Source organism: Oscarella lobularis, chromosome 15 (genome assembly GCF_947507565.1).
Source record: "Oscarella lobularis chromosome 15, ooOscLobu1.1, whole genome shotgun sequence".
Taxonomy (NCBI): domain Eukaryota; kingdom Metazoa; phylum Porifera; class Homoscleromorpha; order Homosclerophorida; family Oscarellidae; genus Oscarella; species Oscarella lobularis.
Genome location: NC_089189.1, coordinates 315808 through 328096, shown reverse-complemented (window position 1 = coordinate 328096; position 12289 = coordinate 315808). Strand labels below are relative to the sequence as shown.

Genomic DNA, 12289 nt, shown 5'->3' with positions numbered 1-12289 from the left:
AGTCTAACGTAAGGCGTTTTCGACCGGGGAGGCCCCATTTCGATCGAATTGCGACTTTATTCGTGTCTACTTAGTACTAGTATTAGCACGGATACTAGCATCCGTGGATACTAGCATCCGTGGTATTAGCTACGGTAAATAGATAAGGAAGCACGTTGGAGTAGTCCATGTCCCGGATTTCCTTCTCACACGCTTCGTTATACGCTTCCTTGCGCGTTTTGTTTCTACACTGCAGTCCCATTTCTTTCGTACACGCTCTCTTCCATTTGCACTGCAAAGGGATCCCACGCGTTTTTCTATCCAAAGAGGCAATGTAGCAACTCTTTCCCCTGATTGCGCAGAGAACAAGATCGTCGTCACGAAACGAAATAATCATAAAGGTGGTCTTTTTCTAAATTAAGTGGCCCGTCTTAGCGTATACTTCCCCAAATCCAACTTAATTATATATATATATGTACCCTCTTGGTTCTGACGATTCCCATTTTGTCGACGCCCAAACGATTATTTCCTGGATACGTGTGCAATGCGAATAGTTTTGGTTCCTTGAAAGGAACAACTTGACACATCGTCACGTTCGTGGCGTTGCCAAGTTTGAGCAAATTCAAGGTTATAGGCTGTAAAAAAACGGACGATGTAACCCAAACAATTAGACGTCTTGGGCCTGTAAAATCGTACCAGAAGACGGTCTCTAGTAAAATTGATAGGACAGCTTGCTTCCGTTTGAAAATGAAAACAAAGCAGAATTGCAATGAAACTCTTCATATTGCTGCACAGGCAGATTTGAGCTTGCGCTCTAACCGCCTTCCTTTTATAAAAAATCTTCTCAGAAGCGGCAAGCTTGTCTCTTTGGGAATATTCTGAAAGGCGGAGACGATTTAGAAAATGAAAACGGACGTTCCCCCGTTTTAGAAAATGAAAACGGACGTTCCCACGTCTTGTACGTGAGTAACATGAGAACGTGTGACGTAATGTAGCGTGTCCTACTATATATGGATGTCCCCAGAGGAAGCCGTTATTCTCACAGTACTTTCTTTGAATTCACAAGCCAGTAAGCAGATGGTCTTCACTTGCGCGCGGCAATCAAGATCCGACTCCGAGTAAGATGTTATGTCTGTTCAAAGTTGCTTGGAAATAATTTCAAGCCGTCGAGCGGTTTTTTTTTTGAAACGCGGAACTGAAACGCGCAACTGAAACGCGCGCGTCTTTTAAATCCGATTGCGTAAACGGAATATACGGGCTTCTGCTTTCTCGACCAACTCGAACCGAATTCCGACTTCCCAGGCGAATCTAGCGAGAAGAACGGACCTTCTTTGCAATCGACGGACGCTTTGAGCCCGTTTGGAGTCTAAGGTAAGCCGTTTTCGTCCGGGGAGGCCCCCTTTCCCCCTTTTTCGCGAAAAGGTCACGCAAAGGGCATGCGTGCAGAGGGCGAATCGCTGCCGTTTGCACAATTTTATTTGTATCTAGTAACCAAGCGTGCAGTTTTACTCTCGCGATCGTCTTTTCCTGACTATACGTTAGTGTAGAGCGAATAAATAAGGGTCGAACATTTCCCGGATTTCCTTCTCGCACGCTTTGTTCTTGTCACACTGCAATTCGATTCCACGCGTCTTCCCATCCAACGAGGCAACGTAACGTCTCGTTCCCCTGATTGCGCAGAGAACTAAATTTCCCTCGCGAATTTGAAAAATCATAAAAGTAGTCATTTTCTAAAAAGTGAGACTATATTTCCTAAAATTCGACTGCAAACGTTGCGCTCACATTTCTTCCGACAATTCCCCTTCTATTGACGCCCAAAAGATTCCCTTGCGTGCGCAATTTGAATTCTTTCGGTTCCTCGGAAGGATTCGTTTGACGCATCGTAACGTTAAAAATCGTCACGTTGCCGGAACGCAAGCTCACAGACTAGAAAAAAAAGGAATAAAAACTAAAGAAATTAGGCCTATAAAACCCGTAGTACCACATCTTCGTCTGCTGTAGAATTCCAGTTCATAGTCGCCTTCGTAGGAAAACTTGCGACCGTTTGAAAGCAAAGCAGAATTGCAATAAAACTCTTCATCACTTCTCCGCGGACAGATATTGAACTTCTGCTCTAACCGCCTTCCTTTTAAACGTCTCGTTGCCCATGGGCGTTGATGGAACGGTATGCGCGGGGAGGGGAAATGTTTGGGGAAACGAAGACAGTTTGTGGAGAACCCTATTCTAAGTAAACGTATAGACGACCCTTCTGTGAAGGGCATGACGCTCTGAAACCAGAACTTGTCAAGCCCTTTTTCCTGCGCGGATCTCGCTGTTCATCAGTGTTCTATTTTAGAAGCGTTGTCGCTCCCTTTGAGCACTTGTATAGCTGCTGCTAAAAATACATCTAAGCTTCCAGTGCAGGTGCTGGGACGATTTGATATAGTGTGGTCGTTTCCTTGGCGAAGGAATAGAAGAGGTGATGAGGCAAGTGGATAAACGACGAGGCTCCATTCATTGATTCGATGTGGAACACGCCTGCAAGTGCAAGGTCTCGTCGCGAACAACAATGCGCGCAAGGGAGACTCTTAGCGCTTCCCCTAAAGTGGTACAGGTCATTGCGTTTCGCTCTTCTCTACGTTCTTAGCGTTTGTTTAGAAGGACGGCACTTTTGCTGCAGCTTTGGTGAAGGGAAGAAGCAAAGGTGCGACTAGTATTACGACCCCTTGTCCGTTATTCTACGTAGTCTATGAAACGTTTACATTTACGCGTTCAAATATTAGTTGAGACGTCTTTTTGTTTTGTAGGCGGTGAGTGGACTATCTGAGAAGATGAAGAAGACGTAGACGAGTTTTTTAAGACGCTTTTGCATGATGAGAGTAGAGTAGATTGCATGCGTTTGCTCTTGATCTCCAGGGTATGGAGACAAGAGCACTTCACTTAGCCTAGGGACCACGCGCGCTTTTAAAAATAGCGCGCTACTTGCGCACGCGACGTGAAATGGACCGACGTTTTGCCCGTCATTTCACGTCGCGTGCGCTTCCGGTCGTAAAAGTAGGCGGAACTATGGTCAAAATTTTTATTGAAATATCCCGGATGTAAATAAATAAAAATTAAAAGTCCTCTCTCGTCTCCCCTTCCTCCTCCTCCTTGGTCCTCGTTGATTGGTTGATCCTGCGCTGCCGCTTGACCTCCTGGCCAAGCGGTGAGACTGAGACTGCAGTCCCCACAGTGAACTTTAACCCAAGTCCACAGGGGGTAGGCACATTATCCTCCAGCCTCCAAGGAGCGAGACTTTCACCCAAGTCCCCAGGGGAGAGCACATTAGCCTCCAGCCCACAAGGAGGGAGACTTTAACCCAAGTCACCAGGGGAGAAGCTGATTAACCTCCAGCCCACAAGGAGGGAGACTTTGACCCAAGTCCCCAGGGTGATGGCTTCGTCTACTTCCTCTTCTTTCTGCATCCAAACATCGTCGGATTGATCCGTTGGGGAGAGGAGAGAGAACTAAAATAAAATTAGAAACCAGTCCTACTCAAATCTATTGTCCTATTTACCTTGAATTGGCTGGAGAAACGCCGTGGAGGAGGAGGGAATTGATCCATGTGCTCATATAGGCATCTACAAAAAATTCCAATTTTAGCCAAAATTTGAGGTGTGAGGTCCTATTCGTATCGCGAGTTCAAACAGGCAACCCATCCCCATTGTTTGATAAAGAAATCTTAGGAATCGGAGAGGTCACCAAAATGAGCAAAAACCATGGACTATAGCTCACGGTTCCATAAAAATCTCAACTCACGGATTTCCACATAAACGCGCTAGATCTACTCTACTTTATGAGTAGAACAACCCTACAAGGTCAAACAGTTCGTACAGGTCAAATTTCACACGAAAAAAGACCACTTCCGGTACGCATTAATATTAGCCACACCCTTCGAAAATGCCAAAAAATTGGCGCTCGACAATTTTGAGACCGTGGAGTCAACTAGGTACTAAAGCTCTATCGTTTCACGTAGAAATCGTAGCGTTCTGGGAGATGCGGTTTTTGACCAAAAACCATGGACTATAGCTCACGGTTCTCTAAAAATCTCAACTCACGGATTTCCAACTAAACGCGCTAGATCTACTCTACTTTATTAGTAAAACAACCCTATGAGGTCAGACAGTTTGTACGGGGTCAAATTTCACACGAAAATGACGCACTTCCGGTACATTGGTCACGCCCTTCAAAAAGTGAATAAAATTCGGCGCGTCTGACAATTTTGAGACTATGATGCTAACTTGTTACTAAAGCCCTATAGTTTGACGTAGAAAATTCGAGATTTTGGGAGATGCGGTTTTTGACCAAAAAGCGTGTGCTATAGTTCAGGGATGCTGAAAAATCTCAACTCGCCGATTTCCAAATAAACGCACTAGATCTACTCTACTTTATTAGTGTAACAACTCCAAAAGGTCAAACAAATCGTGCGAATTAAATTTCGACCTCAATTCGCCTACTTCCGGTACGTGTGACAAGCTCGTCGATTTTCAAATAAATGCTCTAGATCTAGCTTATCTAACGGTTTCTAACGCACACGCTTATCGTTTTACGAACTCTGAGACGGCTACTAAGTAGCGAGTCTACGGAAAAACGGGTTCGTGATTTGAGGAGCGGCGCTACGAGCCGTTTCGACTGTTTTGCGACCGAAAAACGCCGTTTAACGGTCCTAAATATTAGTATAGAGCTGGGAAGCGCTCTCTAAGCGCAGTTTTCGAGCCTCTATCGTCGATCGTTCGAACGCTATCGCTTTGGACGCCGTTGTATCAGCAAAACGATAGCGACAACTGCTTCGGAACATTCTACGAAGGAAATTACATCGTACCTAGGCTGATTCGTCCACTTTTGCTGCCGTTTTGCGACTGCCAACGGTCGTGTCGTCATCGTTGCGTCATCGATGCCCGTATAACCGGGAAAAGCGAACGTTTTTTCAAGAAAAAACCTACAGACGGGCAGCTTTGACAGTGATATTCCACAGCAAAATGTTGTGGTCCGTATTTTGAGTTTTCCTTGGCGTGACAGCATTTTTAATAATTAGTTAATTAATAATTAAACCGGTGATTCTAAAGCTGTTTTTCTATTGCTATAGTGGTCTAAATTATTCCTATTTAAACGACTCAGAATAGCTGAGAAAGTGGGCCGTTTAATAGGCACGTCATTCCAGCAGTCGGACATGACTTCATACCTAGAAAATTGACAGGCATATATAAAAACGTTTACTTAATCCGCTGACACTTACATTTTTTGGCTGCATCCACGTGGTCTCGACATTCGATACTTCTGCGTCATCAGCAAATCAAAAAGCTTATTGACATCCAAACCCGGATATGGAGTTCCACCTAAATAATCATACAAATAAAATAAAATAAACCTGATATATCAGCCACTTGCCACATGTAGAAATTTCCCAAAGAAGAATGCCAAAAGACCATCTAGATATACATATATATTATTTATATATAAAATTAAACGAGGGTTTCTTCATCTTCTTACACGTCACTGTATTCACTGTAAATTTTATATGAAAGGAGTTCAGGCGAGCACCAGCGAAAGGGAAGCACATCACTCTATAGAAATGATAGCCCCACGTAGTTCAGCGGCTTACGCTCTATTGTAGTGTACCTTTGCTCCTGATGACTTTCTGTAATAATCATTTCCACCGAGATCTTTGGCTAGACCAAAGTCGCAGACCCTTAGCTGTTCACCTTTACAAACTAAAATATTTCGGGCAGCCAAATCTCCATGTACAAACTAAGAATTAATTAAATAATTAATTAATAATTCTTCTTCTTAATTGATACCTTTTTTGATGCTAGGTATTCCATTCCGCTTGCTACTTGGATAGCGTAGCGAAGTTTCGTCTCGTTTGATATCAAATCGTAGAGAAAATCCAAACGATTTGTCTTCTCTTTGGAATCGGGTCGTCCCTTTGATCGAAGATACGTTCTCAAATCGCCGTGCTCAGCGTAATCCATCAAAATGCATAAAGACTCTAATATAAATTATTAATTATAATTAATTATTTTTAGGCCATCACCACCATTGTGCCAATGAAGTCCATAAATGCGTATAATATTAGGATGTTTACCCAGTGACGTCACAATGTTAGCCTCTTTGAAAAAAGTCTTCAAAGCCAATGTATCCGTATCGTCTATGAATAAAAGATTAATAATTAATTAAATAATTAAATACGTGGAAATTTTCACCGTGTAGCATCTTCACGGCAATCTGCTTCTGGACTCCAAAACTCGTCACGTGAGCCTCGAAAACGTTTCCAAAGTAACCCGTTCCTAAAAACACATGACGTCATAGAAACTCCCCTCCTCCTCCTCCCTCATCCTCTAACCCAATTTCTCTCCAAGACATAGAGAAGTAAAAGAAAGATCCCCAGATTGAAAAGCAAAAGAATCGTTCTCTCGTTGACGCCTTTTCCACCAAATTACGCATCCAATAGCAACGGAATTGATGACAAGAAGCAGAACAACAACTATTGGAACGATGACGTCAACGCGTACCGTTTTCCAAGACTCTGTTGTCCTCATTGACGTAGGCACTGACGACGTCATTATTGACGTCATTATTGACGTAGGTACTAAAGTCGTTGCGGTCCTCGAAGACGTCACAAAGGAGGTGGGCGTGGTAGGTTGATGTGCGGAAGTGGGCGTGGGCGTGGGCGGAAGAACTGCAAATATTGAGTAGAGGAAATAATTGCGTACACTGTAAATAAGTTTTTCACCTCACCTCTAATATTCACCTCGATCACTTGCCTATCAGGATCTCTGTCGTTATTAAGGACGCAGGAAAATGCGTATGACGTCACTGAAGTCAGATTGGAGATATTGATGTAAAGTTTGGTTTCGTGATTCAACTGTGAGATGTCGACATATTTTTGGCAGATCATCCTCGTTTTGTCGTCGCACGTATGGACATTGTGCCGCCAGAAGACAATGTCCCAATTATGGTTCTTTTCGACAAACGTATCCATGCAACAGAGAAACGTCAAATTTTGACTACTCGAAACGGTCGCGTTGATCGTCCGAGTCGAATTAGCGATGCAGGTGTCGTTCGACGCGACGATCGCGTGGATATCTGAATGAAAAAAACGCAATTCAATGACAGAGGCCCCTTTCGGGGAAACGGATCGAAAGTTCGAAACGACCACTCAGCGAACGAATAGCGTAGTCTCGTAGGCGAACGCGACGTTCGCGAGGAAATTCGGACATGCATGGGCCTCTCGTTAGGAAGCTACTGTGCAAACATAGATCTATGATGCAAACACGCATTCTCGTCGTACGAAAGGCCACGATGACTACGACGACGATCCACAGGAGCGTCATCGCGACAGAGGCGAAGAGTTCGAAATAGCGGCGTCCTCGGAAACGTCTGCGTATATATAGGACGTCATACGATGGGAAGGACGGTGTGCTAATGAAGTGATCGTCATTTGCGTGCGAGGGAAGTTACACCCGCGCATCTCGGGATATGATGTGCGTAGGTACCTCCCACTCTAGGGCCACTACACGTGCAGTTCTCAGAAAACGCCTTTCTTCTGTGCGCATATGTACCGTAAAGTACCCAATAAAAGCCGCCCTCCATTAGAAGCCGCTTTTAATCGTCGATTAAAAGCCGCAGAAATATCCTTTTATCGTAAAGGAGAAGCCGCGCACTAACTTGAAAAAGGTGCGACACTGCTTTTTGCATAGGGCAAAGCCACTCCGATACCATTGCGAACGTTTTTATGAGAAATATAACCCGCACGCTCGAATAGAGACCGCACTTTTTCTGCGGCTACTATTGACTTGGGCCGCGGCTTTTATTGGGGACTTTACGGTATACATGTATCTATATCTACCTACCTCTCTTGCTTCGCCGTCTCCTCCAGACTTTCGTCCACACCGGCTTCGTGACACAAAGAGAACGTTCCATCTACATACGTATATGAATAAATACCGTTCTAAAACAAACAGTGCCGCTACAGTTCCAGTTCAGTGCAAGTAAATTACGAGAGAACGTCTCTAGAAACTTATAGGTCCGTGCCAGATGCGCTTCACTGAAGTATCCAGTGACGACGCGCGATGCAAAGCCTCGTGACACGCGTCCTTCTATAAATGAGCAATTATTCATTAGAATTCGTACCATGTATCTTCTTACCTTTCCTTCGTCTAACAACTCTTGAAATTTCTGCACAAACGAAGCGAATCTGGGACGTCGATCCGGCACTTCGTCCCAACATTCCACCATGATGTCATACCTATGTACTCGTTTTTGAAACTTATATATGCTCAATTAATATTCTTACAGGGTTTGGGAGCATCCACGTGGCTTAGACATGCGATACGAATCGGTCATGAGCAAATCAAATAATTTCTCGACAGGAACACCCGGATACGGGGTACCTCCTTATACAAAATCAATTAATTAATTTATATATATATATTTGAGTACCTGAGGTTGCCATTTCCCAGAGCAAGATTCCATAAGACCAGCTGAGGAATAAGAGGCGCGTTTGCGAGAATCATTCGTATATGTGAACTACTTACACGTCACTGTATTCACTGTAGATTTTTCTCATTAGAACTTCAGGCGAACACCACCGAAAGGGCAACACAATCTTTATAAAATCAATAATCAAGATCACGACTACTTTAATTAATTAATAATTTCTTACCGGTTTGGTTCTCTTATAATACTCGCTCCCCCCGAGATCCTTAGCCAGGCCAAAGTCAGAAATCTTCAACACGTCATCATTCCCAACTAAAATATTCCTCGCCGCCAAATCACCATGAACAAACTAGACATAATAAATAATATCAGCAGAAGAGCGAGGACCTCCCCCAGCCTCACATGTTTCGATATGACAAATTTCATTCCCTTGGCTATCTGCAAGGCGTAGTCATAAATTTTCAAATCACTAAGCATCTGCGTTTCGCTGTTGCACGTCTTCAACGTGAGACGAATATCCTGCGGCACGAGCAACGACGTCGACGACGGCGACGGAGTTCCCGGCGTCACGTCGTCGACGCCGGAATCGCGTATGCTGAGTCGAGATCGAGCGCGACGACGCAAGAGCGAGCGGAGATCGCCGTGCTGAGCGTATTCCATGACGATACTGAGAACGTCTAAAAAATAATGAAAATGCTAATTAATCTTGTGGGAACGGAGGTATTGCGTGTCCTCACTGTTTTGCAAGGAGAAGCCGTATATTTTCACCACGTGATCGTGATCGCCGAGATTCATCAGAAGTTGACTTTCGCCTATGAAATTTCGCATTGCTATTTCGTCGTCAGGATCTGGAGAGAAAATGAGAAATAAATATAAGAATCAATGAGGGTTCTCTTTTACTTCGTATCGTTTTGACTGCTACGTTCATGGAACCGTTAGGAGACGTCATAGTCGCTTTCATGACGTTTCCAAAGTGGCCAACACCTAGGGGAGGTGGATTATTAATATTGATTATTGATTTTTCCCTTTGTACCCAATTGCTCTCCTATTGTCAATAGATCTGGCGGAATTTCGACGCGACTAGGTACAAGTAGCACTTCGTCCTGTTGCGAGCCTCGTCCGCTGTCGTCCTCAAAATCATAGACGGCTTTTCGACAACGCCGATAATAAAACACAGCCCCAATCACAACGAGTCCAAAGAGAAGAAGAGAAACGGCAACACCAATAGCAGCAACAGGAAGATGAAGAGAAGACGTTTTAGAAGAGGAAGTAGTAGCTGTGGTATTGAAATCATTAGTCGTATTAGTATTATTAATAGAAGCCGTGACGGTGGCGGGGGCGGCAGTAGAAGACAAATATTCTGACGTCACAAAAGCATCATAACCTAAAACATTCAAAAAAATCCCATAAGATAACGAATTATTATTAGTAGTATATGTACCCTCTATATTCAGAGTGACAATCGTTCCCGCCGTCTTTAGCGACACGATGTATTTGTAGACGCACGTGTACGATCGAAAAACGGCGCTCGCGTTGACGAACAATAGCATCTCGTGTCCGACTTGATCCGCTTGCTCAAAGCAAGCTCCGCCCCAACTGGAATCCGAACATGATTCAATTGGAACAACGCCCTCCTCCCAGAAGACGTAGTAAAGGGGCTCGCGAATTGACGGCAGCAAGCAGCAGCGAAACGGCGTCGAGAGATTCGCCACGGCGACGAGTGGCTTCGCGCTCGGAGGAAGACAGGGCGGCAGGGGAGAAGATCGTCGGGATACGCCTCTTGGTCGTCTTCCCGGCGTGGCGCCGAATGTCGCGCTCTTTGTCGCGCCTTTATAAGGGGAATGAGATTTTTTTTTTGCGGGATGAGAAACCCGGAAGAATAATGAAGGGGGTCTATTACTAAAAACAAAAGCTTAGAGGCCCTACTGTACCGTCGTTGATGAGAAGCGCTAATGCGATGAGAAGGGATGCTAGGACGCAGCGACGGCGAAGAGGCATCGCGAAGTCGTTTCGTTGTCTCTACGTCTGTCTGCGGAGTACGGGTATTCGATCGTGGGGGGTTGACAGATAATCGTGGGAGAAGGTGAAGGGGGAGGACGGGTAATGAGCGCGTGCACGCGATCCTATTTAATTAGCTAATTAAACAAGGAACGCGCCTCTTTATAAATTGATCTACGTGAATGTATTCGTACCTGATGCTCCAACGAGACTCGACTGATCGCTTGGCGTCGACTGCTGGCTCTTTTTAGGATCTTCCAAGGGTGTTACTAAAAACAGAATGCATAAATTTTCGAGTGCAGAAACCGCCATATCCGGACCCTTCGCTTCCATTCATGCACGTAAAACTGCGGCTAGAGGTCGCGGTTGCCGCATTTAGAAAGAATGTAGAGGGCGTTTGTCTGAATATACATAATAATAAAGCCAAATCGAGCTAAGAAAGTCAGCTGCAAAGTGAGAGGATGCAACTTCGGAGACGGTTAATTAATTTAGACAGTCCGGAATAAACGTACTTGAATCTCTTTTATATAGGCACTAGGGGGGATCTGCATCACTTACGAGCGTCGTTTCTACTGGATTGGCTCGCCCATGGCATACGACTTTGATTGCGGAAGAAGAATGAGCAAAGGCGACGTCAGAAACATATCAAGATGACGGTTGCTATTATGGTAGTTCGGAAGCGTTGCTCGGACATTCCCTAGTAGCCTACGCAAATGTACAAGGGGCATGAAGCGTAGTGATCTAATAAGGAAATGAGGGAATACCTTATTCATTATGCAAAGCGAGAAACGAGTGCGGCCTTCGACGATGCGACGCAAAACGCGAACGAAGAGACGCAGAAATGAGTTCTGTTCTACCAAAGGCGAATTTCTCGCTCGACTAGCGATCGAATCGTTTTCTAAGACGATTCGGATGATCTTCCACGAGCAACAGCATCGCCGTCTAAATATTATGACCGGAAAGGCCGGAGATAATCGATCATCATTGCATTTTTCTCCAAAAAAAATTGAATAGAAGAGAAACTCGCGAGAAACGAGGGTGTATATAAGCAGGGACGTCGAAGCTAAGCAAGACATCGAAGCAACTACTAAGCAACTAGAACAACTACAGTGAATATGAGCCTACAAATCATCGCTATCGTGCTAGTCATCGCCTACGGCGCAGTGGACAAAGGAATAGCAGCGCCAACGGTGAGGAAGAGAACGATATTATGCGCTATAGAACTTGATTGATTTCGGCTCCAGAAACCTCCGCATTACGAATGCAACGGGCCCGAAAATGTCCACAGGATCGTCGCCCAGAACGAGCCGGAGAGGCGCTATGTCAAAATGCTGACGAAAAATCAAAAAGAAACGGAACTGTTCTGTCTAACCAGAGACACCACGATAAAAAATAGCATTAAGGACAAAGTGATCAAATTGCACGCGGCGAAAGAACCGTCGCAATATCTCGGAATTAATAGAGAAGGAGAATTGATATTCGAGGACGTTTCAACGAAAGCGACGACGTTTCGTGAAATAAACGGTTCGTTGTGCGCCACACTCAACAACAAAGAGGGCGAGGATTCGATCAACGGCACCCAGATAACGTACGTCGTTTCGCTGACGGGGAAGGGATTTCGCATACCGAAGGTCTGCTGTAAAGAGAACAAAATCCCATGCTGCACAAGTTTTTACGAAACAATGAAAGAAGAGAAATACCAGTGGCTCTTGGAGAAGAAATATTAAATTAAATTAGCTTATGATTATCGATTGATATATATTTTTTCCTTTTTATTATATCGCTATTTTTCTTTTCTAATTCAAATATATATTGATTCGATTTCGCGGTAAGGCCTAGATGACGTGGGTGGTGG

The 12289-nt window shown here is 44.5% G+C and overlaps 3 protein-coding genes and 2 long non-coding RNA genes across 5 annotated transcripts; 1 reads left to right on the top strand and 4 right to left on the bottom strand.

Moving 5' to 3' along the window:
• Positions 1-37: 37 nt before the first annotated feature.
• LOC136195915 (uncharacterized) lies at positions 38-940 on the bottom strand. The gene is made up of 3 exons (XM_065985400.1): positions 676-940; positions 459-614; positions 38-391 (listed from the first exon to the last, which is right to left on the bottom strand). Exons 1-3 carry the CDS (start codon positions 760-762, stop codon positions 95-97), a joined length of 540 nt encoding a protein of 179 aa, XP_065841472.1. The 5' UTR covers positions 763-940; the 3' UTR covers positions 38-94.
• Positions 941-1437: 497 nt separating this feature from the next.
• On the bottom strand, positions 1438-2090 carry LOC136195918 (uncharacterized). The gene is made up of 3 exons (XR_010672017.1): positions 1961-2090; positions 1762-1905; positions 1438-1709 (listed from the first exon to the last, which is right to left on the bottom strand). It is a non-coding gene; the product is annotated as an uncharacterized lncRNA (long non-coding RNA).
• Positions 2091-3023: 933 nt separating this feature from the next.
• Positions 3024-7419, bottom strand: LOC136195905 (fibroblast growth factor receptor 1-like). The gene is made up of 12 exons (XM_065985387.1): positions 7289-7419; positions 6736-7083; positions 6341-6676; positions 6201-6284; positions 6035-6145; positions 5796-5986; positions 5617-5745; positions 5488-5561; positions 5386-5426; positions 5234-5333; positions 3515-5179; positions 3024-3464 (listed from the first exon to the last, which is right to left on the bottom strand). The coding sequence occupies exons 1-11, from the start codon at positions 7329-7331 to the stop codon at positions 5044-5046; spliced, it is 1593 nt and encodes a 530-aa protein (XP_065841459.1). The 5' UTR covers positions 7332-7419; the 3' UTR covers positions 3024-3464; positions 3515-5043.
• A 495-nt stretch (positions 7420-7914) lies between these two features.
• On the bottom strand, positions 7915-10588 carry LOC136195904 (fibroblast growth factor receptor 3-like). The gene is made up of 12 exons (XM_065985386.1): positions 10368-10588; positions 9878-10264; positions 9470-9820; positions 9337-9420; positions 9174-9284; positions 8839-9113; positions 8663-8785; positions 8535-8605; positions 8440-8480; positions 8294-8393; positions 8146-8245; positions 7915-8096 (listed from the first exon to the last, which is right to left on the bottom strand). The coding sequence occupies exons 1-12, from the start codon at positions 10432-10434 to the stop codon at positions 8010-8012; spliced, it is 1797 nt and encodes a 598-aa protein (XP_065841458.1). The 5' UTR covers positions 10435-10588; the 3' UTR covers positions 7915-8009.
• LOC136195920 (uncharacterized) lies at positions 9886-12255 on the top strand. The gene is made up of 3 exons (XR_010672018.1): positions 9886-10912; positions 10966-11624; positions 11679-12255. It is a non-coding gene; the product is annotated as an uncharacterized lncRNA (long non-coding RNA).
• Positions 12256-12289: the final 34 nt, after the last annotated feature.

Bases quoted from the DNA above. Each gene is read 5' to 3' on its own strand.
- LOC136195915 (XM_065985400.1), bottom strand. From the start codon at position 762: ATGAAGAGTTTCATTGCAATTCTGCTTTGTTTTCATTTTCAAACGGAA. The intron at 615-675 runs GTACGATTTTAC...GTTTTTTTACAG, and splicing joins TTACTAGAGACCGTCTTCTG to CCTATAACCTTGAATTTGCT. The intron at 392-458 runs GTACATATATAT...CACTTAATTTAG, and splicing joins GAATCGTCAGAACCAAGAGG to AAAAAGACCACCTTTATGAT.
- LOC136195905 (XM_065985387.1), bottom strand. From the start codon at position 7,331: ATGACGCTCCTGTGGATCGTCGTCGTAGTCATCGTGGCCTTTC. The intron at 7,084-7,288 runs GTACGACGAGAA...TTTTTCATTCAG, and splicing joins CGTAGTCATCGTGGCCTTTC to ATATCCACGCGATCGTCGCG. The intron at 6,677-6,735 runs GTGAGGTGAAAA...CAATATTTGCAG, and splicing joins GATCGAGGTGAATATTAGAG to TTCTTCCGCCCACGCCCACG.
- LOC136195904 (XM_065985386.1), bottom strand. From the start codon at position 10,434: ATGCCTCTTCGCCGTCGCTGCGTCCTAGCATCCCTTCTCATCGCATTA. The intron at 8,246-8,293 runs GTAAGAATATTA...ACGAGTACATAG, and splicing joins CGTGGATGCTCCCAAACCCT to GTATGACATCATGGTGGAAT. The intron at 8,097-8,145 runs GTAAGAAGATAC...GCTCATTTATAG, and splicing joins AGTTGTTAGACGAAGGAAAG to AAGGACGCGTGTCACGAGGC.